Source organism: Bos indicus x Bos taurus, chromosome 5 (assembly GCF_003369695.1).
Source record: "Bos indicus x Bos taurus breed Angus x Brahman F1 hybrid chromosome 5, Bos_hybrid_MaternalHap_v2.0, whole genome shotgun sequence".
NCBI lineage: Eukaryota > Metazoa > Chordata > Mammalia > Artiodactyla > Bovidae > Bos > Bos indicus x Bos taurus.
Window position 1 is genome coordinate 6,407,427 of NC_040080.1, and position 24,571 is coordinate 6,431,997.

The 24,571-nt window shown below is 44.6% G+C and overlaps 1 protein-coding gene across 1 annotated transcript in view; it reads left to right on the forward strand.

Moving 5' to 3' along the window:
* The window catches only part of ARFGAP3 (ADP ribosylation factor GTPase activating protein 3), a 50,011-nt gene that overhangs the window by 8,950 nt on the left and 16,490 nt on the right, over positions 1-24,571 (forward strand). Inside the window, exons 3-11 of the mRNA XM_027540586.1 lie at positions 4,934-5,006; positions 7,742-7,873; positions 9,464-9,547; positions 10,811-10,895; positions 13,073-13,135; positions 14,445-14,491; positions 14,987-15,129; positions 21,246-21,374; positions 22,343-22,465. Of these exons, the coding sequence (XP_027396387.1) occupies positions 4,934-5,006; positions 7,742-7,873; positions 9,464-9,547; positions 10,811-10,895; positions 13,073-13,135; positions 14,445-14,491; positions 14,987-15,129; positions 21,246-21,374; positions 22,343-22,465 (879 nt within the window). The remainder of the gene's footprint in view (positions 1-4,933; positions 5,007-7,741; positions 7,874-9,463; positions 9,548-10,810; positions 10,896-13,072; positions 13,136-14,444; positions 14,492-14,986; positions 15,130-21,245; positions 21,375-22,342; positions 22,466-24,571) is intronic.

The following is a 24,571-nucleotide window of genomic DNA, read 5'->3' on the forward strand; positions in this document are numbered from 1 at the left end:
CCATCTCATCCTCTGTTGCCCCACTTTCCTTTTTTGTCTTCTGATAATGAGCAGCACATGGGAGTCTTGCTCTGACCCCTCCTGGGAGAAGGGGGGTTCTGTCTGTCCATCACTCCTTCAGCTTTAGTTACTTAAGTCAGGGAGCACATAATTTCAGAGCATCTATCAGTTTCCCGTCTTGTCTTTTCTTTTTCCTTAGACGCAGGATATTTTTAACACACTCTCCGGTCCTCGTATCTTTTTTAAATGTGGAGGGATGTGGTTGCCAGGGCAAGTTTATCTGCGTGTACTTTTCCCCCCGGGTCGATTGTCACCAGGTAACACATGGTGACCTACTCTGCCCAGAGCTCGAGATGCCCAGACTCTGTGTGCAATTGGCTGTCTTCCTCTCTGCTCGGCCCTGCCCAGCGGAGCGGGCCCTCCCTTTTCCCCACCACCCAGCACACTGCCACTGTAAACCATCCCAGGAAACGAGGTGGCTTTCTGACGTGTCCCCAGCTGAGGGAAGGGCTGACTGAGAGCCTGATGAGACTGGGCAGCAGGGTCTCTTTGGGCTGTTGCAGGTTTAATCACCACCCTTGGAAAAGTTAGATAAATATAACCGGGTGAATCACAATGCTTGTACATGATTCAAAAACAGCCATTAAGGGAAAAAAAAAATCTCTGTATATATAACTGAGGGCAGCAGTCGAGGGTTTGGGCAGGAGAAAGTCAAGGATGATAAGGGTATTTAAGGATGTTTTTTTTCAGAGGTGGAGGGCTGCTCTTTAAACATTTTTCATTGATTTAAAAAAAAAATTACAAACATTAGTTCATTGGGGAAAAAGAATCCAAACAGTCCTAGAGTGGGAAGTGAAAGTCCCTCCTCTAGAACTCCCTTCCCTCTTTCTCTCCCTCTGCAAACCGGCCACACATCACATGCGTGCGCACACGCGCACACACACACACACACACACACACACACACACACAAAGTCCCATTTCCTGGGCATGAACATATTAACAGTTTGGCATGGGTGGAATGTTTAATAAGAGCTGTGTTTTGGGTTTTTTTAAAGTAGAATTTCAAGTCAATACATTTGCAAAGGAAAAAATCATGAACTCTGGCTTTTGCCAAGCAAAAAGGGAAAGGGAGGTTAGGCATCTGCGGAAGTGGCCAACTGCTCCGGGAGCCACCAGCAGAATGGACCTGGCGGTGTGGCCCTGCCCCAGAGCTCTCCCCCCAGGGCCTGCGACACCAAGTCTCCCCGAGCTCCTCTCTGGCTCTGTTTCTTCTCTAGTTCACCATCAAGTGTTTGACAAGCCATGAGAGGTGCAGGGGGTCTCAGCCTTAAGTCCCCGTTGTTGGGCTGGGGCTACAAATACAACGTAAATAGTAAGATGGTCTGTACAGAGCACTGACAGAAACAGCGTCTCCTTCTGCTTGGAAAATTCGGCAAAGTTTAAGCAGAAGGTAGCAGTCGCAGCGAACTTCAAAGGCCTGGTCCAGTTTTGGTAACGGAGAGACAAGGAGGGCAGCACTCGGACAGTAAGAAAAAGTCTAGAGGGACTTCTCTGGTGGTCCGGCGGCCAAGACTGTGCTCCCAGTGCAGGGGGCCCAGGTTCAACCCCTGCCGGGAACTGGATCCCACAGGTCACAGCTAAGAGGCTTCCCTGGTGGCTCGGTGGTAAAGAATCGGCCTGCAATGCAGGAGACATGGGCTGGATCCCAGGGTCAGGAAGATCCTCTGGAGAAGAGAAATGGCAACCCACTGCAGTATTCTTGCCTGGGAAGTCCCACGGACAGGAGAGCCTGACCGGCTGCAGTTCATGGGGTCGCAAGAGTCGGATGTGAGTTAGCGACTAAATCACCACCGCCGCCACTGCAACTAAGACCCATAGCAGCCAAATAAATAAGCAAAAGAAAAAGTGTAGAGACGGGAAAAAAGTGAAATGTCTGGTAGCTAGTTTTTAAAGCATAGGAAAATGAAGAGACGTTAGATTCAGAGGGGAAGGTCTCTGTGACCTTGGCAAGGTCTTGATTGACTGCCAGGCTGGGAGCTGAAACTTGATACTCCTGAGGCCCATGAGGGGTGCACTCGGGAGGGGAAGAGTGACGTGGGCCTGGGCACAGTGGGCGCCCCCGAGGTTCACGAGGCAGTGCTGGGTGGGCCCTGAGAGTGAGGATGCTGGAGCTTGGCTGCCGGGGGTCTGAATCCTGCTGCCATCCCTTACAAGCTCCGGGTGTGCTCCTTACCTCTCTGTGTCTCCATCTCCTTCCCTTGAAAGTGGAGACAAGAAGGCTTATAGTCTTCCTAGGGCTTTGGCAGGAGTGAGCAAATGAACTCGCAGGGATCCTGGCATGTGGCAAGCCGCCAGCTTGTTGACAGTGATCAGATCTGAATTATCTGGGTGCCGGCTTAGTGGACGCAAGAGGAGAACCTTTTTATGATGTTAGCTTAGAAAAGCAACACCTCTCATGACCTTGAATTAGCCCATCAAGCCAGTTATAAACAAATGGCTGCCTGAAAGCCGTTGCTGGGCTTGTCTGTGAGAGTCTAGATTACTAGTTATGGTGTAATTTACTCCACTTAAAATTTTTGATTCCATGATAACTTTGTCATGTTTATTTGTGAGATTCATTCTGATTTCATAAGGTTCTGAAATCCATTTAAATGCTCTACTTACAAAAAAAAAAAAAAAGAACACTGGCTACAGCAGGCATCAGTGAAGCTAATTCATGCAGTTTTTAAGGCAGTTATGTTGACATATGAGGATTACAGAAGTTGTGGGAAACCTGTTTTTTCACTGACCTGATTTGTTAACAGAAGCTATTTTGTTGAAGTGACACTAATTCTCCAACTTCTCTTGCTTTCCTTGCTTTCCTTTTTATTAGCACTGTCATAGACTCTTTTCCACTTCTCTTAATCTAAATTAAAGGTGAGATACAGCCTACAGGGAGTCATCTCCTCCTATAGGAATGGGAACCGACAAGCAGTTCGAGCGGCCTCTTAAGGTTGACTATATTCAGAGTCCAGTACCATCAACCTTTTATTTTGAAATTCCAATGTTAGCAGAGAAAATCTCTGTCAGGTCAGTTTAAACACAATCAATTCTTACTTTTATTTCTAAGAAATATAGATATAGAAATATTTGGCTTGGGGACTTCCCTGGTGGTTCAGTGGTTAAAACTCCGAGTTTCCAGTGCAAGGGGTGCGGGTTTGATTCCTGGTCCAGGAACTAAGATCCCACATGCTATGAGGTGCAGCAAAAAATAGATAAATAAAATACAAACACCTTTGTATAAAAAAAATGAAATACTTGGTGTTTTTTTTTTAAAGATAGTTTACGATTAAAAGTTGTGAGGCAGGTTAGCAAATCTGAGTACTTATAGCCTCAATTTTAGGACTTTTAAAAATATGTAAAGCGAGGTACCTATTATGTGCCTGTGCTAGGAGTTGAGAGAAAAATATGGGGTGTTCCTGTCCTCTGGAGCTTGCTGCTTATAACAGCGTGACAGAGTCACCACAGTGATGGTGGTGGTGATGGTGGTGCTGGTGATGGTGGTGCTCGTGATGCTGGTGGTGATGGTGATGATGGTGGTGATGGTGGTGACAGCGATGCTGTGACTATAATGATGGTGGCATGAGAATTTTAGCCATGTGGTATTGACCATGAGCCAGCACCTTTCCAATATTAGCTTATTTAATTTCTATAAGAGTGAAATAGATACTACTATAATTATCCCTACTGTACAGATGAGGAAAGTAAGATGCAGAGGTTGAGTGATTTCCCCAAGGCCATGCAGCTTGTAATGACAGAGTAGAGATTTGCACTTTAAAGCTCCCTCCAGAGGTTGTGCTGTTGACTGCCACCTTGCGTCCCAGGAGGTGGGGATGGCACCTAACTCAACCTGGGGGAATTCATGAAAATGTGGTGACTAAGCAAGATCTTTCAGAGAAAGAATTTCAGAACAATATACATAATTTAATCACCTTGCTTGGTATTCAGATTCCAAAGATTTTTTTTGTCTTTATAAGAAATCTGTTTCTTATAAAGTAGGGTTTAATTTTTTACTTTTCATATGTTACCATGAAGTCAGTTTGTCCTATGCATATTTAATAATAATATGTATTAGTATTAATCTTAAGGTAGCCATTGGCTTCAAAATAACATCCTAATATTTACAAAAGTTAAATGATACCAATAGGCAGAGAAATAAGAGAAACAGGAAAGGCAGCATAAAAGGATATTTTCTGATGAATATGGAGCTTCTTTTCTTTCTACCTTGCCCATTTAGTAAAGGATGGAGGTTCAACCTGTACCCGTTTCAAAATGCCCACGTTCCTTACCAGTTAGTGCGGGAAAAGCTGGTGTTGAATGTGGGGACGGCCTGTTTTTTTGCTCATGTCTATGGATTCAATAGGAAGATTTCTCATATTGTCTACAGTGATCACTTGGTAAATTCTTATAGTTAGGGCCTATAGTTCCTGCTTTTGCCTTGCTCTTAGATTATAAACACGTCAGGTACAACGTACGGTGGCGATAGGAGGCACACAGTTTTCGCTTCAGCAACATTAAATCCTGGGTTTTCTCCCCTCCCTGATGGTCGTGATGTTGAGTGGGTCCCTTCTACTTGATAAGACTGTGAGCATCCTCCAGGCTGCTGTTAAGGGTCAAACTGGACAAATCAATAGCTGACCTGGAAAAACTCCAAACAGTACATCGCTTTTCCGAGCCTTGGCTTCTAGGAAGGGTGAGAGGGTCCAGAAGCAGCTTGTACCGACTGTCCTTCACCCGGGAGCCCCAGCATCCCAGAAGCATGTGTCACTGTTAACGGAAACTTAGACTTCTTCAGGGTCCTGCAGATTGAGGAAATCTTATCCTCAAGAGACAAGTGGCTTGATTCTGGGGACGAACAGTATTAACATTTCAAAATATTTTTTTCCATTTAGATCTACAGAGTTGGATTCTAACTGGTCTTGGTTTCAATTGCGATGCATGCAAGTTGGAGGAAATGCTAATGCAGTAAGTCCATCTTAGGTTTCTCGTTTTCTTCTTGTACACATGTGTGTTGCACTCGTAAAGAAGTCCAGCATTTGCATGCAAGAGTTCAGGAGGCTCTGCTGGACGGTGGGAAGACATGGTGGGCTTATGAGCTGGATGACCCAGATGGCTTGTTTATCCAGAAATCTATTAGAAACCTGTGAAACAAGAAGCCCTGGGCTAGGATACAATGATGGACAAGATGACTGAGACTCCTCCCTTACCGTCAGAGACAGAGAGCAAGTGAAGAAGTAAAAAGCCAAGAAAGTAACAGGTGGTAGTGCTTTGAAGAAAAAGAAAACAGGAGTGATGATGCAGAGGAACTGGGAGGCTTCTTTGTGATAATACAGTTTTTTAATATCTGAGGGTGTCTTTTGTACTCGGATGGAATGCTTCGAGGTTCTTTTATCTCAATTTTATTTATTAAATCTACAAATTAGAAAAAGCCATTTTCCAAATCTTCAAATATAGTACGTAAATATCATGTGTCAATTTATAAACTTAGTAATTTCTCTGTAAAAGTAGCTTTTGAAGTGTTCAATTAACTTGTAATAAAAGAGCAAGTTTCCTTAACCCCACTTACAAACCTAGCTAAGGATCCTCAAGCATTTTAAATTTCATTTACAAATTCAGTATATCTGATTTCTAAAACACTAAACTGGCAGCCTTACAAATCTAGCCAGCAAAATCTCCCTTTATATAAAATACCATTATATGTTTATAGCGGTATGCCAAAATGATATAGGTTGAGTAAGTAGAATTCCCTGAGACATACCATTAAATGTTCAAAGCATTAGAAATCAATAAATACAAATAAATGTATATGCATTTTTTTTTAGAAAGGGACTTCCCTGGTGGTCCAGTGGCTAAGATTCCTTGCTCCTAATGCTGGGGGTCCCAGGTGTGATCACAGGTCCAGGAACTAGATCCCGCATGCTCCAGGGAAGCTCCCGTGTGCGGCAACTAAGTCCTGGTGTAGCCAAGTAAATAAATAAAAATAAATACTCAAAGTATTAGAAATCAAGTTGGTATCCATTTCAAGTACAATTTATATTGAGCTTCAATTAAATATTCAAAATTAAAATAGTAAATCTAAAAGAATAATTTTCAAAATACCGGTTTCCTTTGGATCAGTATGTCAGCCTTTTTCTTAATTACTGTTCCCTAAGCAGAAAAATGGAGAAGGCAATGGCACCCCACTCCAGTACTCTTGCCTGGAAAATCCCAGGGATGGAGGAGCCTGGTAGGCTGCAGTCCATGGGGTCGCGAAGAGTCGGACACGACTGAAGTGACTTAGCAGCAGTAGCAGCAGCAGCAGCAAGCAGAAAAATGAAATTTAAATTCATCAGTTAGCTTGTTTTAAATTTAAATTGGATTTAGTTTTCCCTAGTGAGAGAAATTAAATACCAAGGACTATGATTTTTGACAGGTAGGGGTGATCTTTGGAAGGCTACAAAGTATGGTAATGACTAAGTTGGGTTTTTTTTTTTTCAGTTTCCAAGAAACATTCCCCTGTTGAGAATGTAAGCCTTCAGTATTTCAAGCATGTGATTAGAAAACCATGCCCATGTTCATTATGTCCGCAAACTTGTTCTTCACGTTAATACTGTGGATTCGATAGTCTCTGTCCTTATTTCTTACTTCGTAAGGATGGTCCCCACCCAGCTCCAGAGAGCAGTTTCCTGTCCCAGCCAGCTGATGTGGGGGAGTGGAGCGGGCAGGTCAGTTGGTGGTCGCTCAGCTCAAGCAGAAGCTTGGGTGTGAATGCCAGCTCTGCGCCTTGCTAGTCAGCTCTGCCCCTTGCTAGTCAGCTCTGCCCCCATTCACACACTGGGCAGCTTGTTGGACCTCTCTGCTTCTGGCTCGTCTGTAAACAGCATGTGTCTGAGAGTGTGACCATGAGCGTTTGATGCGATGGTATCCACCAAGAACTTAGACAGGACCCGGTACATGTGGGTGCTCGCTGAATTCACAAAAGGATCACTCACACAGGCTTTTAAAACACTCGCTTTAATTAAGCTGTGAATGCTGTAATTCCCTTCTGTACAGAGATCCTTCAGAGGTGCTGCAAGCAGAGTCCTCTAACTGTCCAAGTACCTGCTTCAGCACCTTGTCTGTGCTGTGGTCTCCACCCATGAGGAAATAGTGCTCAACAAGGAGAGGGTTAGCTTGGCTCTTACTTAACTGGTTTATCAGACATTCCAACTTAGGCGGCCCCCGTGGTTAGGATTCTGAGTGCTTCCTGCTATGGCCCAGGTTCAGTCCCTGGGTGGGGAACTGAGATCCTGCAAGCCACACGGCAGAGCCTAAACACATAAATAAATCATCTCATATAGATGCAAAGACAAGAAAGTTCCAACTTAGTAGGACTCTAAGCTAAGGTCGATTGCTCAAGTTAGACGCAGTCCTTAGTTGAAAGTGTGCACTCAGATAACGTTCAGAGCGATGGAGATGCTCCAGTGGAGCAGCGAGGGCCCAGTTATTTCATTCTGTGAGGCACGTCTCGTGTCTACTTTTACCAGAATATTAATGTTACGTCTGTGGAAGGTATTACTCCTTCTACAAGGAAAAATTTTATAAAAATCTTTCATGGTTTAAACTGTTTTGGATTTCACTAGTATTTTCAAAAGGGCCCCTCATGGCGTGCAATAATGGTTTTGGTCACCCCGTTGGATTTAGCGGAGCCCTGCCGTTAACCCGAGTCCTCTCCTCCGCAGTCTTCCTTTTTCCATCAGCACGGGTGTGACACCAACGACACCAACGCCAAGTACAACAGCCGTGCCGCCCAGCTGTACCGGGAGAGGATCAAGGCGCTGGCCTCCCAGGCCACCCGGAAGCACGGCACTGACGTAAGCACGGGGGGCGGGTCTCCATCCTGCGAACGTTCGTTTCAACAGAAAAGCCCTTTATACCCCAAACCGCAGAACTTCCTGGCCAGATTCTCTTCCAAGGAAGCAGCATGGAGCGGGTTGTCATTATTCACCGTCCTGCTCAAAAACGTTGCCGTGAACACTACACAACAGTCCCGCAGCATCGCTTTTATTTGTCAGCTGATCAACACTGACCTCGTTTTACATGCTTTTTGTTGAAAGACACCTCTTTCAGGGAATTCCCTGGCTTTCGATTGTTCTTTATATCTATTTCTAATTATAAAAGTGTGCCAATCGACTTAGGAAGAAAATAATCCATAAAGTGAAAAGTTGAAAGCTGTTTAACATTATAAGAATTATATGTTCAAGATATAACAAATATTTATAAAAAAGAGCTAGCTGTATCATATGACCTAACATTTTTATATTATGACTAAATATATATGTTCATTATCTTCCCTTCCATCATGCCCCCTTTCCAGCATTTCCTAGCTCTAATAATTGGCATCATCATAATCTACCAGGTTGCCTAAGTCAGAAATGTGGGCATCATTCTTAATTATTACCACTTTGTTGGGCTTCCCTGTGGCTCAGCTGGTAAAGAATCCGCCCACCGTGTGGGAGACCTGGGTTCAATCCCTGGGTTGGGAAGATCCTCTGGAGAAGGGAAAGGCTACCCACTCCAGTATTCTGGCCTGGAGAATTCCATGGACTGTATAGGCCAGAGGGTTGCAAAGAGTCGGATACGACTGAGCAACTTTCACTTCACTTCCGTTAGTTGAGACTTCACCTTCCATTGCAGGGGAGGACGTGGGTTCAATCCCTGTTTGGGGAGTTAAGATCCCACATCCTTTGACCAAAACATGAAACAGAAGCAATATTGTAATCAGATTAAATAAAGACTTTAAAAATGGTCCACATTAAAAAAAAAAATTCTTAAAAAAATGAAGATAGCTTCTTACTGGATATTGTTGACGCATTGACTCTGAGCCCGTGGCCAAGGGCACTGTGGCTTGAGCTGAGTGAAGCTCATCTAACTGCGTCTCTGTGCTTAGTTACACGAGGTGGCACTTAGCACTGAGATCGGGGCGTCATAAATGACATACGCTAATGCAAAGCACAAAAGCATGTCAGTCAATAGACCGTGAAAAGCACCCGTGCTTGCAACTGGAGCTGAAACAGGGACCCGAGCATCGCACCGTGGCTGACACGTTCTCTGCATTTCTGCACGTGTTCAGGCAGGGCGGCAGATCTAGGGTCACAAGTTAATTGCAGAGTAGGCGAATTCACAAATGTGGAATCCACAAAGCATGGAACGTGCGCCTAGACGTGAAGTCCTCGATCTTCCCCTTTTAGAAATGGCTTGGGGAACTGCCTTTTGTCTTCCACGGGGCTTGGCAGCACAAGTTACTAAATCAGTGCATTGCTAAAATGTGCTCAGGAGCCCTGACTTTACAATACTGGAAAGTACGGATCTTTAGCGACAGGCCTCTGGAAAGGGAGGGAACTGTATTAAATAAACCCTCGAAAGCAGGTGAAGCGCTGAGCTGTGCGTGTGTTCTGTTCCAGCTCTGGCTTGATAGCTGTGTGGTCCCGCCTTCGTCCCCGCCACCGAAGGAGGAAGATTTTTTTGCGTCTCATGCTTCTCCTGAGGTATGTGTTATGCTTTACATAGTTTTAAAGTGTGCTCCTCTGACATAAATTTTAAAGGGCACGTATTTAAAGTGTTTCAGTTAGGACAGCGTCTAAGCTGCTGTAACCAACAGCCCTGACACAGTCACTTACGGGAGAAATAAATTTCCCAGCAGTAGTTCAGGGTCATCCAGGGCTGCTCATCTCATTGTGTGGCTCCGCTCCAGTCCATGACCTTTCCCGGCCAGTGGGAGGAGGACAGACATCCACATCCAGGGAAGCAGTGCCCCGGCCTTTTACAGTCTATAGAGGTAGCATTGCTTCTGCTCACATCCTGCCATCTAGAATTCAGTCCCACGCCCTGTACCCAGCTTCCTGGGAGGCAGAGGAGGTCTTACCAGGGGCCTGCCCAGTGCATTTCAGAGCTTTGCAATTGACAAAGAACAAAGACAGTTTGGGGAACCTCCCTGGCTGTCCAGTGGTTATAACTCTGCGCTTCCCATGGGGGGAGTGCAAGTTTGATCCCTGGTCAAGGAACTAAGATCCCACAAGCTGCACAGTGTAACCAAAAGAATGAAGACATTTGTTTAAACCCAGATTTGAAAAGGGATTTGAATCGCATTGCCCCTGTTAGCTGTGTACATAGAGCACCTCTCAAGGCTGTTGAGAGAATGAACATGTGATGGAGAACTAGCTGTAGGTCTGTGTGCACGTGTGGGTTGGTGTACACACACGGGGTATATGACCTAGCTCTGTCCACTGTGAGGCCTAGAGACAGAGACGCCCCAGGGCGACAGGCACACCCCGCACCCACACCCTCATTTCTAAATGCTGTTCTCCAATAAAAGGAACCAGGGCTACCTTTGGAGAGGCGGCCGATTCTAGGACTGGAGTTGCATGGGCAACCAGAGGTGCTGGAAGTAAGGGAGCGCTAGGAGGCCAGGGCGGGGGATTGGATGAGGATGTGGCTGGAGGTGGTCAGACCTGGATCCATTTGAACAACAAAAGAAATAAGATAGTACTGAGCTGTAACACAAAGCACTGACCAATAGCCGTGAGTCCGTTACTGATGTAAATGGATGATTGCCTAAAGGAATGCAGGGAAGGGACAGTCTTCCTTACAGAAAATTCTAAATCACACGTATACTTTCCACCCTTCAGGACGTGGGGCTTAACCCGCTCCCCCGGCATGTGGACTGGACTTGGTGACTTACTTTTTTTTGAAGTTTGTTTTTTATGACTTTCCTTGCTTTGCTGTTAACGACTTTTCTCCCCTGGCTTCAGGTGAGCAGCACAGGGTGGACATCAGCACAGCCAGAACCTTCTTTAACGCCGAGGAACGTGGACGCACCTGCAGCAAGCAGTGAAGGTAAGACTGAGACTCGTGTTGCAGTGCCGGCCCGTGTGCCCCGGGCCTCTGCAGAACTCCTAGAAAATGAGGCCCCTGCATTTACCAAGAATAGGGAGAGATGCCCATGGTCCAGTATAAAACGGGGAGAGAGGATTACTGAACATGGAGTATGTATGACCTCACTTTTGTAAAAAACAAGTAGCCAAATTCACATATTCAGTTAATACTAGAAAATGAAATTGCTAAAGGTTCGTCTAGTCAAGGCTATGGTTTTTCCTGTGGTCACGTATGGATATGAGAGTTGGACTGTGAAGAAGGCTGAGCGCCAAAGAATGGATGCTTTTGAACTGTGGTGTTGGAGAAGACTCTTGAGAGTCCCTTGGACTGCAAGGAGATCCAACCAGTCCATTCTGAAGGAGGTCAGCCCTGGGATTTCTTTGGAGGGAATGATGCTGAAGCTGAAACTTTGGCCACCTCATGCAAAGAGTTGACTCACTGGACAAGACTCTGATGCTGGGAGGGATTCGGGGCAGGAGGAGAAGGGGACGACATAGGATGAGATGGCTGGATGGCATCACTGACTCGATGGGCGTGAGTCTGAGTGAACTCTGGGAGTTGGTGATGGACAGGGAGGCCTGGCGTGCTGTGATTCATGGGGTCGCAAAGAGTCAGACACGACTGAGCGACTGAACTGAACTGAACTGAGGAGTTTTACTTTCAACTTGATACAATTTTGAAGTGACTGAACTTTTATCATGAGTATATGTTACTTTTATAATCATAAAAGTGAAAGTAAAAGTCGCTCAGTCATGTCCCACTCTTTACAACCCCATGGACTATACAGTCCATGGAATCCTCCAGATGAGAGTACTGGAGTGGGTAGCCGTTCCCTTCTCCAGAGGATCTTCCCAACCCAGGGATCGAACCCAGGTCTCCTGCGTTGCAGGCGAATTCTTTACCAGCTGAGCCACAAGGGAAGCCCAAGAATGCTGGGGTGGGTAGCCTAACCCTTCTCCAGAGGATCTTCCCAACCCAGGAATCAAACTGGAGTCTCCTGCATTGCAGGCGGATTCTTTACCAACTGAGCTATCTTATAATCAAAAAAAAAAACAAAAAAAAAAGATTCCAATTTAGAAAACTATGGGCTTCCCCAGTGGCTCAGCAGTAAAGAATCAACCTGCAATGCAGGAGACATGGGAGACATGGGTTCAATCCCGGGATCAAGAAGATCCCTGGAGGAGAAAATGGCAACCCATTTCAGTATTCTTGACTGGAGAATCCCGTGGACAGAGGAGCCTGGTGGACTGGTCTATGGAGCTGCAAAGAGCTGGACACGACTGATGCAGCTGAGCACACGTGGACACGACTGACGCAGCTGAGCACACGTGCACATGTTCTGTCAATGGTTGGTGTCTAATAATTCACGTTTGGTGATTTTGTTTTAGGATTATATTTATTGTAAATCTACTTACATCCCTTGCTTATGTTTAAAAAAAAAAACAACCGTGGATGAAAACATCAACATTTTCTGTTTTAAAATTGAGCATTTTTTGTAGCCAGAAAATTAGTGTAAATTAGCAACAACAAGGAATCATTTTTCACCTAATCAGTGAACTGCTGGCGGGTGGGCCCCTCAGTCGTGCTGGTCTGTGAGAGTCAAGCCTGGAACTGCTTTAAGGAATTTAGTGTAACAGGAAGGACTAAATAGAGTCAGCAACCTCAAGATCAGGTGATGGTCCTGAGAAGCCTTAATGGAATTCCTAACCAGGATCAGTGTTTTAGATCAACTAGAAAACTCAGCAGATTTCTTGGCAAGTGAAAATTTAGGTTTTCTATCATTGATGTGATTCACATTAGACTTGCCAAATGTTAACATCTGTTGGGGTATAGTACACATATGTACTAGGTATCTCAGAACGGTTTACTTTAAAACACCAGACCATAAGGTAGGATTCCAGATTATAATGATTAGGGAGACCACTAACAAAGCAACTGGATACAAAATACACTTCTATTTTAATGGACTTTTAAATTAAAATTCTTAGAGTGATAAAATATGGAGCTAAAAAGAAAAGACAATCATTGATCTACCTGGATAAAATTTGTACTACTGAACAAGTTGGATGTGTTACATATTCAAAAGCACATTTGATGAATCTGTTTTCTGCACTGATACCAATATTTTTAACTTTCAGGTGTACCAGAGCAAGGACCAAGTGTGGAAGGTCTTAATGTACCAACAAAGGCTGCTGTAGGTGGTATGTGTTACCCTGTAGTCTGCTTTAGAGGTTAATTAAGAAAAAAATGAATCCTGTGTGTACATTGTGCCTAGAACTTACCGTGTAATGAGATCTATTTAAACGAAAAGTGCTGTTCACTTTTGGCCGCTTGGTGGCTGGGAAACGCATTGGCCTGTGCACCTGGCCAAGGCTGCTCTTGATGCTTTTGGATTTGCTGGTTTATGTCCCGGCATAGGCAGAGGGCAGAGCAGCCACGTCAGTCCTGGTTACTCAAGAACTCTTAGCGTGTTCTTTCTGAGTTTATTGTAGGTGAACTTAATCTCTAAGTTTTCAGTATCAGGGAAATGTAATCTGAAATTAGTGCATATCACACTGCATTAATTGGAAAGCAACAGCTTTGGTGAAAAATAACCGAACTATTAGACATGTTCCAGGTATTTCCATCATGCATTAATAGAAGTGTGGGAAGCTGGAAGCAGGTTATATGACTACTCCAGTGCATATCTAAAAGAAAGTGAAGAAAAGGAGGATTTCCATGAATGTCTTTTTTTTGTACTCAAAATATAATAATGTTATTCTCCCATTAAGGACTAAAAATTTTTAATCTTTGTGGTTTTATGCTATCTTTTCCTGTTAAGTCACATTCTCATGTTTGTAAGAAAAAAAATAAGATTTTATTGTTATTGGGTCTCTTACACATAATTCTAAACAGAGTATATAATCTATGGTTAAAATTTACCCAGAAAACAATTTTTAAGAAACTGTATCTAAAAGCGTCATATATTTTTGTACAATTTAGTAAGTAATGCTACCAAAATTATAGAAAGTTTTCTATTTCTGATTAGTTAGTATGATAAAATCTGTACATAAATCAGGGTGGAAAAGCACTTCACTGGGTGCTTTAGTTGTATACATAATGCCTGGCTAACTTTATATTTTAAAACAATTTTGCAAGTTTTTGAAGAGTAGAGATTACTAGGCGAGTTTGTTCTAATATACAAAATGCTCCTGAAGACAGTGGTGAATGAGGCAAGCTCAGGCTGTTTATTTCTCTGCAATATGGTGTTTCCCCCACTCTCCCCAAAATACATATACTCTCTGAGTGTGGATGCAACCTGAAAACACTGAGTACTCTATTATGGTGAAGCTCTGTTCATCGAAAACACATTGAGGTTCTTGAGCCTCTGGATGACGAACTAATGTGGAAAATGTGATCGTCCCTTAAATAATAAAATGCAGTATCTTAAGATTTTTTAAAAAATACACTAAAAATAGGAAAATTATGTATTTCCAGTGGTCTGACTTTCTACCTTTTGTCTTTTGACAGAGGTTTCTTCTATCATAAAAAAGAAACCAAATCAAGCTAAAAGAGGAGTGAGTATTACGTATAAACTGTCTGCTGATTGAGCTCTGAAATGGCTTATGGGCTTGAGGAAGCCCCCTTTGTCATTTTTATTTCTATTGTTTTTGAGCCACAATCTGATAAATGTGGCTCTGATAAAAAGTTCGTTTTGTTCAATGGGGTGACGTTATACGTGGTGAAAATTTTCTGCAGTGTTTCACATTTCTCTGTCGGCGTTAAAACTCTGAAAAAAAATCAGCCGAGACTCCCTGGGATCTCTGTCACGCAGCGAGGCTGGGAGGGTTGTCAGCCCTGAATCCTGACCTCGTCACTTGCCAGCTGTGTGACCTTGGTCAAGTCTCTTTACTGACAAGAGCTCAGGTCCTCCTCCGTCACCTGGAGACGATGACCGCGCCGGCCTCACAGAGGCGTGAGGACTAAGTGATAACCCTCAGTAACTGCCAGCTGTCGTTGCAAGTGTTTTCAAACAGTTTGGGTAAAACGTAATCTTCTACTGTATCCTCCAGCTTGGGGCCAAAAAAGGAAGTTTGGGAGCCCAGAAACTATCAAATACGTGTTTTAATGAAATTGAAAAGCAAGCCCAAGCCGTCGATAAAATGAATGCCCAGGAAGACCTTCTGTCCCGGGCAGCACCTAAGGAAGAATCCATGTAAGTGTGATCAAATCATAATACGATTCTAGTGACGACAGTTATTAACTGGGCTTCCCAAGGTGGCACTAGGGGTAAAGAACCCGCCTGCCAATGCAGGATCCCTGGGTCAGGAAGATCCCCTGGAGGAGGGCATGCAACCCACTCCAGTATTCTTGCCTGGAGACTGTCCCATGGACAGAGGAGCCTGGCGGGCCACAGTCCATGGGGTCGCAAAGAGTCAGACAGGACTGAGGTGACTTAGCACGCATGTAACACGCAAAGCTGTTAACTAAGTGACTCTGAGATTTGCTTTCCAAATGCCATTTATTTTTACATCTGTGTGTGAGGAGGGAAATGCAAATTTTGGTTTTATGAGAGTTAATACCACACGGACGTGTAGATGAGAAGGAGAGAGACCAGTATTTAGGGAGGGCAGCCACCGTTTCCAGTTGAAGTTGTGTGGACAGGCTTTGGGTGGGGTCAACAAGAAGGGAAGGACAGAGATGTGTCAGGAGGTACTGCCACAGGAAAGACGCTCGGCATCGTTAGTCATCAGGGAAAAGCCACAGGGAGACACCTCCTCACTCTCAGGGAGCTGTGATCAAGAAGAAGGAAAACAAGTGTTGGTGAGAATTAAGAAACTGGAGCCCTCATGCTTTGCTGGTGGCAAAGTTACCATATGACCCAGCAGTTCCACTCCACAGTATATTCTCAGAGAAAAGTAATGTATATGCCCACAAAGCCAGACAAAAACTTGTACACATGTTCATAGCAGTATTAATCCCTATAGCTGAAAAGTAGAAACAACCCAGATCTCCACCAACTAGTGAACAGATGAACAAAATGTAGTGTCCATACAGCAGAATATTATTTAGCCATGAAAAGGGATAAGGTACTGGTACATGATGCAGCATGCACAAATCTTGAAAAATTTGTGCTGAGAAAGACACTGGCCACAAAAGACCACATATTTTATGATTGCTTAGATGTGGGCTGTCCAAATCAGGCAAATCAAGAGACAGAAGTGGACTGGTGGTTTCCAGGGGCAAGGGCAGAGGGGAGAATAGGGTGGACTGTGGCTGGGTGGGATTTCTTCTGGGGTGGTGAAAATGTTCTGGAATTAGTAGAGGTGATGGTGACAGCCTTGTGAATATGCTAAACTGAATTGTGCATTTTAAAAAGGTGAATTTTATGATACGTGAATTTTATCTCAGTAATGAAAATGGTGTTTATAACGTGAAGCCCCATTGGACCTGGCGACTAAATTCTAATTGTACGATGGAAGGTTTTGGGTACGGTGGTATCTCCGGAGGTACTGAGCCTGGATCTTGAAGAGGTCTCAGAGTCAGACTTGAGGGTGGTGGCAGAGAGAGGAAGGAAGAGCCTAGGAGCATGAGGAAGAGGGAATCCAGGCGGTGGCTCTGGGGTCCTGCCTGGATTGGAGACGTTGGAGTGATGGCATGGGTCGCCCTGAAGTCAGACCAGCCGGGGGTTTTGCATCACATCTGAGGAGAGTGCCATGAAGCAGGGGTGTGTTTTGGAAAGTGCGTTTGGTCATGATATCCAGGGCCAAAAGAATGGGGGAAAAACTGGAAGCCAGGAGGCCAGACCAGGGACTTGTTTTAAGTAGCTCCTTAAGGTTCTTGAGAGGATGTCATTGTGTTGACAACAGAAGGGACACACGGCTGTCTGGAAAGGCTGGTGACTGAGCATAAGGGTCCAGGTCATAAGGAGAGAAGAGAGGAAAGGTGTCTTGGATTCCCATTCTGTACACGTGTGCGTTTTATTTATATGGTGTTTTCTCTTGTTGTCATGAGTATCTCGTGTGTGTGTGTGTGTGTTAGTCACTCAGTCATATCTGAGTCTTTGTGATCGCATAGACTGTAGCCTACCAGGCTCCTCTGTCCGTGGGGACTCTCCAGGCAAGAACACTGGAGTGGGTTGCCACGCCCTCCTCCAGGGGATCTTCCCGACCCAGGGACTGAACCTGGGTCTCCCGCATTGCAGGCCAATTCTTTAGGATCTGAGCCACCAGGGAAGCCCCTATCTCTTTTAGCGTGGCTTCATTACTACAGGCTGTATAATGAAGAAAACACTGCTACTTACTTTACAAGATTGTTAGGGGATTCATTTAGTTAATGCTCAGTAGAGTGCATCGGACAGTGCCTGGCGCAGGGTAGGTGCTCAGTCAGTGTAGCTTCTTGCTATTCAAGCTCACACTTTCCTCAGTGGGCTTCCTACGAAAAGCCTGGATCATTTGAAACGCGTGGTTACTTCTCATTGTCATTCAACTCACAGCACCTAGGGGGCAGCACTAAACTGTTATTTAGGTTAAATATTTGCAATATCAAAGGGGCTTCCCTGGTGGCTCAGATGGTAAAGAATCCGCCTGCAATGCGTGAGACCTGGGTTCAGTCTCTGGGTTGGGAAGACCCACTGGAGAAGGGCATGGCAACCCATTCTTGCCTGGAGAATCCCCCTAGCGGGTTACAGTCCATGGGGTCACAAAGAGTCAATACTACAGTTGGTTGTGATCCACACAGCCAAAAGCTTTAGCGTAGTCAGTGAAGCAGATGTTTTTCTGGAATTCTCTTGCTTTTTCTATGACCTAGTGGATGTTGGCAATTTGATTTCTGGTGTCTCTGCCTTTTCTAAATCCAGCTTAAACATCTGGAAGTTCTCTGTTCATGTGCTGTTGAAGCCTGGCTTGGAGAATTTTGAGCGTTACTTCGCTAGCATATGAGATGAGTGCAATTGTGTGGTAGTTTGAGCATTCTTTGGCATTGCCTTTCTTTGGGATTGGAATGAAAACTGACCTTTTTCAGTCCTGAGGCCACTGCTGAGTTTTCCAAATTCGCTGGCATACTGAGTGATTTGAGATGCTCTGTGTAAGACTCACTCTGAGCTGTCACAGACTTCACTTTGATGTCTCTGACTTTGCTAGCTTTCTTGACACTGAGAAAGGGGGAAGGTTCAATCTGAGTGTGTTTAGGAGTGGACTCCATGCAGATCACTCGTGCGTGAGGTTTTCCCAGAGAACCAGTAAAATCCTCGCCTGATGAGAACAGGAGATAGGGAATCAGAAAGCAGCAATCTCCTCTCTGCAGGTCAGGGGGGACAGGGACTAGTGCGTTAATATTAGAGACAGCACCAGCCTTAATCAGGACTGCTCGATACAGCTAAATGCAAACATGCAGATTGTGGGGTGTTTATGAACTGGTGTTTATAAACCCAATGAATCCCTTTGTTCAGAAGAGCTGCACTCCAGGCCCTGACCACCACCCTGTGCTCAGACACATCACAGCTCAGTTTCACCAAACCAGTGCTGTGCCAGCTGTGAGAAAGTAGCCAGGCTTTGTTTGTTTGTTTACTTTTTAATATTTACTCATTTATTTGGGGCTTCCCTGGTGGCTCAGTGGTAAAGAATCTTCCTGCAATGCTGGAGATGCAGGTTCAGACACTGGGTCTGGAAGATCGCCCGGAGAAGGAAATGGCAACCCACTCCAGTATTTTGCCTGGAGAATCCCATGGATAGAGGAGCCTGGTGGGCTACAGTCCATGGGGTTGCAAAACAGTTGAGACAACTTAGCGGCTAAACAACAATGTATTTATTTGTCTGCACTGGGTCTTAGCTGCGGCACATGGGATCTTAGTTCCTCAACCAGAGATCGAGCCCAGGCCACCTGCATTAGGAGTGCAGAGTCTTAGCCGCTGGACCACCAGGGAAGTCCCCAAGAGTGCCCGCACTTTATGCTAGTCTTCTGCAACTTCATTTCTTAAAATGGCCGTAATAAAGTTAGTTCAATCAGCTGTCAGGAGCAGTATCGATTATTCCTGTGTGTTCTGAGTGTGAACTAAACTATCCGGGCCGCAGCCTCATCCTTACCGGGCATTTCGTCCTCAGAGAGGTCTGTGCGCACAGCTGGTAGGAGAGAGAGAGGAGCCAGGAGCTGCTCCTGGGCTCTCCCTGAGTCCTGAGGTCGTGGCCAGCCCTCCTCCATGCCGGTCCTGGAAGGGCTCCTCTAGGTCTGAGAAGCGGGGAGTCCCAGCTTCTTTGTTCTGTTAGTGCTTCCAGAGCCTGCATGCTGAAGTGCACGCTTTTAATGAGTGATAGCACCAGTTCCATGGCAGGTACCCCAAAAGGGAAAACTTCCCCATCTCATACTCTCTTGAAATTCTTCATCCCAATCCATTCATCTCCAGAAGACTGTTACCACAGTTATAGCTTTTTGTGATTTTAAACAGATCTACTGTTTTCTCCCCAAAATTATATTTGAAAGAAGATTGCTTATTTTCCTCCTTCGAGTACAATTTGGCTGGGGGTGGGGGTGGGGGGGAAACAGTAGATGTGTTACCATTCCCTGATCTGACGGAATAACAGTAAAGAAAGCAAATGGCCGCATTAAACCAGAATAGAGGGACTTCCCTGGTGGTCCAGCAGTTAAGACTCCAAGTTGCCAATGAAAGCGGCCTGAGTTCGATCCCTGGTCAGAGAACTAGATCTCACACGCCGCAACTAAGAATTCACGTATGGCAACTGCGGATCCTGTGTGCCGCTACTAAGACCTGGCACCGCCAAATTAAATATAAAAAGAATGAAGGCATCCATTTCTTTAATGCCAGCTTGTGTTAAACAATGTTCTTGCTGTAAAGAAATGTCTAGCGGGAGCAGCATATGTACAAGCAACAAAAAAACCAGAATAGGAATCCTGCGTGACTCATTAAGAAGGGAAACAGCAAAAGCAAGATTATCTTCTAGTAAGAAGTTCTGTTATCACTTCCTTTCACTACAGAGAAATGTATTTATATTATTAGGGAGTTTATATAGTACCTTTCTCATGAGGAATTTGTGACATTTTATATAATTTTCTGAAATGGACAGTATCTTAGAAATCTTGATAATGTAGGTATATCATTTTTCAAGTCCCTAAAATTTTGTTGCTATTTACTAATATGATAATATACTCTTGTGAATATAGGCCTGGTTTTCTTCATAAGAAAGTAAGTATATATAGCATTTTTGGAAACGTAGAAGTAAGGGACAGTGTTTCATTCCTCTCCCCTCCCTCCCCCCCGCTGGGTGCGTTATTTGTCACACGTATCTGTAGATGGGTGATGAGTATCTGGTGGTGCAGAGGAAACTGTTGACAGGAATGGCAGCTCCATTTTGAATTCTCTCAGAGCCTGGTTCCATAAAGAGACCTTGTGGGGGACTTCCCTAATGGTCCAGTGGCTGAGACTCCGTGTTCTCAGTGCTAGGCAGCCTGGGTTCGATCCCTGGTCAGGGAACTAGATCCCACACGCCGCAGCTAGAGATCCTGTGTGCCGCAGCTAAGACCCATTGCAGCCAAATAAATAGTTTTTTAAAAAAGAGAGAGAAACCCTATGGGAAATTTTCTTGTAAACTGAAGAATTCTTTTGCAATGCAGTAATGCCTTCTTAATGTATCTGTTAAGTCAAATATATTTATATATATATATGAAAAGTGAAAGTGTTAGTCACTCAGTCATGTCCAACTCTTTGCGACCCCATGGACTGTAGCCCGCCAGGCTCCTCTGTGCATGGAATTCTCCAGGCAAGAATATTGGAGTCATTCCCTATATATTTGGACTTCCCTGGTAGCTCAGCCAGTAAAGAATCCGCCTGCAATTTGGGAGACTCGGGTTTGATCCCTGGGTCGGAAAGATCCCCTGGAAAACTGGATGGGCTACCCACTCCAGTATTCTTGAGCTTCCCTGGTGGTTCAGATGGTAAAGAATCCGCCTGCAATGCTGGAGGCCTGGGTTTGATCCCTGGGTTGGGAAGATCCCCTGGAAGAGGGCATGGCAACCCACTCCAGTATTCTTGCCTGGAGAATCCCATGGACAGAGGAGTCTGGTGGGCTGCTGTCCATGGGTTGCACAGAGTCGGACACAACTGAATTGACTTAGCAGCAGCAATAGCGGCATGCACCTTTTCTTGAGCATCTACTCAAAAGAAATCTTTATGCAAAAAGTGCCAGCTTGCCTTTATAATCATTAATCATGGAAAGCCGCAGCAAGCTAACAGCATGTGACATGTTTAACACTGTTGGTATTTTAACTTAAGAGCACAGAATTAGCGCTAAGTTAAGGAGCATTCGGTTTTCCTGGCAGCGTTTCATCATTACGATTAGCCTATAAAGATCTTGAAATTCAGATGAAGAAAGATGAAAAGATGAACATGAGTGGCAAGAAAAAGGCAGAATCAGAGAGACTTGGCATGGGATTCGGAAATAGCAGAAGGTAAGACTCTGCTTTCTTGGATTTCACAATTTAAGCTAATTTGCTAATCACACGTGGACTTTCCTTGTTAATTTCCATTTCAGGAATGTCTTCTCCTTGTTCACGTCCTTCAGTTGTTGTGCTCTAATACAGTCGGCCCTCAGCGCTCTCTGTCTAGGGGTTCTGCCTTTGCAGACTCAACCAATCTGGGATTTGAATATACTGGGATAGGGAGAATTCCAGAAAGTTCCAGGAAGCAAAACAAAATTTTCTGCATGTACTATACTTAAGGACAATGATTTACATTGTTTTTACAATTATTTATATAGCATTTCTGTGGGATCAGCAAAGAGACACAACTTAGCAACTAAATAACAACAGGTGTAGCACTTACATTGAGTTTGGTGTTATTAGTAACTAGAAATGATTTAAAATACAAAGGAATAGTAAGGATTTTTTGCAGGGGTGAAGTAGAGAAGGATAGCTTCCTTACTTTGCCAAGCAAAGGGGAACACGTCGGGCCTCTGCCTTGAAACATTATGTGTCCCTGAGGATTTATGTGTCCCTGAGGATTGTGTGTCGGGCCTCTGCCTTGAAACATTATGTGTCCCTGAGGATTGTTTTTGTTGGCTGGGGTCATGGAACCAGTCGCCCTCAGATACCAAGGGACAGCTGTGTTTACGACACTACAGAAAATTCCAAATTTGAGTATTAGATTAAATGAAGTAGGTCTGATTGTCATTAAGTGGATGCCATAAACGTAACTTTCATATATGACTGTATTTTCTATAATTAGTTACAGCCCCCACTAAGGTCCAGTATTTTTTAGCACTTGTACCACAAAAATATTTTTCTGTTGTTCATGTTTGTAACCCCCCAAATAAAGTATATTTTTGTTGAGAGTATAAATTAAAGGCATTCTTTGATGAACACACGTATCTTCATGAACTAATATTTTTTTTTTCCATCTTATTCTCTATTTTCTAAAGTGGTATTTCACATTCAGTGACTTCAGACATGCAGACCATTGAACAGGAAACACCAATCACAGCGAAACCGAGAAAAAAGTATGGTGATGACAGTGATGACTCGTATTTTACATCCAGCTCCAGGTAACCTGTTAAAAATCATCCTGAAAGTATTGTTTTGAAAAGATCGATACAGACTTACTAGTTTTAGGGGTTTTTACATTAGGAGCAAATACAATTAAGTTTTCTTCATTGTTTTTCTTCAGCTTCAGCTGGAGTCAAGGATGTCCTTTGGGAAAAAATTGGGGTGCCCTTCTTTAGTGGATGATATTTGCTAACATTGAAATGTTTGAAAATAAAATCAGCAGCCAGGAATTAAAATCAGAGGTGGGAAAGTTGTATTTATCTAAAATGTGAAATTGGAGAAATACACAAAACCCCAAAGATATATGTTAAGTCGTTTAGTCTTATTCCAACAGTTGGAATATTTCCCAGCTGCGCCTTTCGCAGATTCTTTTGTTTTCATACCACTGGCTTCTGGAGTCCCCGATTGGCAGGATATAGAATTTTAAATGAATGCTATTTGTGTGTGTTTATGTATGAATGAAAAACACTGTTGCCGTCTGAGGGGTTCCCAGGATAAAGCCTAGGCCCCATCCTTCAGCCCTCACCCTCCGACAAGGACAGGTTACCTAACTCCAGTGTGAAGCGACCGTGGAGAGGCCGAGGTTCAGGTTCAAGCCGCCCGCAGAGACCGAGAACAAGTTTAACTTGAATTGACTCACTCTGTGCGGTTCCTCCAAGAACCTGATCAGCACCAGGGCGGGGGAGGCCTGCTGAACAGCCACCAGGTAAACCAGGGGCGTCAGGAAGTGGGCACCGGCTGGGACGCGGGCGGCCTGGACGTGGGTCCTGGCCCCACCACTTAATGACCGTGTGACCTTGGCTGCCCATCCAGCCTCCCGTGCCGCCGCCTCTTATCTGTGAGGGAGCGACACCAGCAGTGGCAGCCTCTCAGTGTGGCGTGAGGGCTTAATGAATGAACGCACACGGGGCATTGTGGCTTCACTGTTATTCACGTCATGTTTAGCTGTTATTTTTATATAGAAACTCAGTTCAGGAGACTCAGTTCAAGTGACTCAATCTGAATGCTTAATTACTATTGTCGTACACTTAAGTTAACCATGTGGAGGGCCACCTTCAGGTGTGGGCTTTGGGAAGGTCGACCGTGTGCCCGTCAGTGTGGGCAGTCCTTACAGGAGGCCCCCTCACTCACATCTCAGAGGGCATCACTGTCGACTGGCAATTACACAGCTTAGAAGCAGTTGCATATGCATAACAGATAGAAATGTATGTTAACTAATTAGGCTCTAATTCTGAAATTCTGTATTTTCCTATCAAAGTTCACAGGTAAGGAATTATAACACAGAGAACTGTCTTTAAATCATTCAGTTAGCGTCACTTCAAATTGCTTCAAGTCCAGATTTTTACCAGAAAAAAAGTAGTTTAGAGGTGTTCCCCATCAGTGCTTTCACAGACAGGGTGATTTTGTGTTTGCCTCTCAGGCTTTCCTGGGAGCTCAGTTGGTAAAGAATCTGCCTGCAATGCAGAAGACCCTGGTTCGATTCCTGGGTCGGGAAGACCAGCTGGAAAAGGGATAGGCTACCCACTCCAGTATTCTTGGGCTTCCCTTGTGGCTCAGCTGGTAAAGAATCCGCCTGCAAAGTGGGAAACCTGGGTTCGATCCCTGGATTGGGAAGATCCCCTGGAGAAGGGAAAGGCTACCCACTCCAGTATCCTGGCCTAGAGAATTCCATGGACTGCATAGTCCGTGGGGTCACAAAGAGTTGGACATGACTCAGTGACTTTCACTTTCACTTTCCCTGTGAGTAACCTGTATTTCAGGTTAATTGGAGGTAACTCCCAAATCATGCCGTTTTAAAATAATTAATTAATTAATTTGGCAGTGCCAGGTCTTAGCTGCAGCCTGCAGGATCTTTTATTAATAGGTGTGGCATGCGGGATCTAGTTCCCCAAGCAGGGATCGAACCCAGGCCCCCTGCACTGGGATTGCGGAGTCTTAGCCACTGGACCGCCAGGGCAGCCCCCCAAATCATGCCTTTTAAAATACTTAAATACATTTTCTACAAGATAGAATTAAACCTCTAGCTTGATTTGAAGGCTGCCTACGTGTCAGATCACTTTAGATGAGGGAGTACATCTGTGTTGGGGAAACTCCCGGTGGTGCAG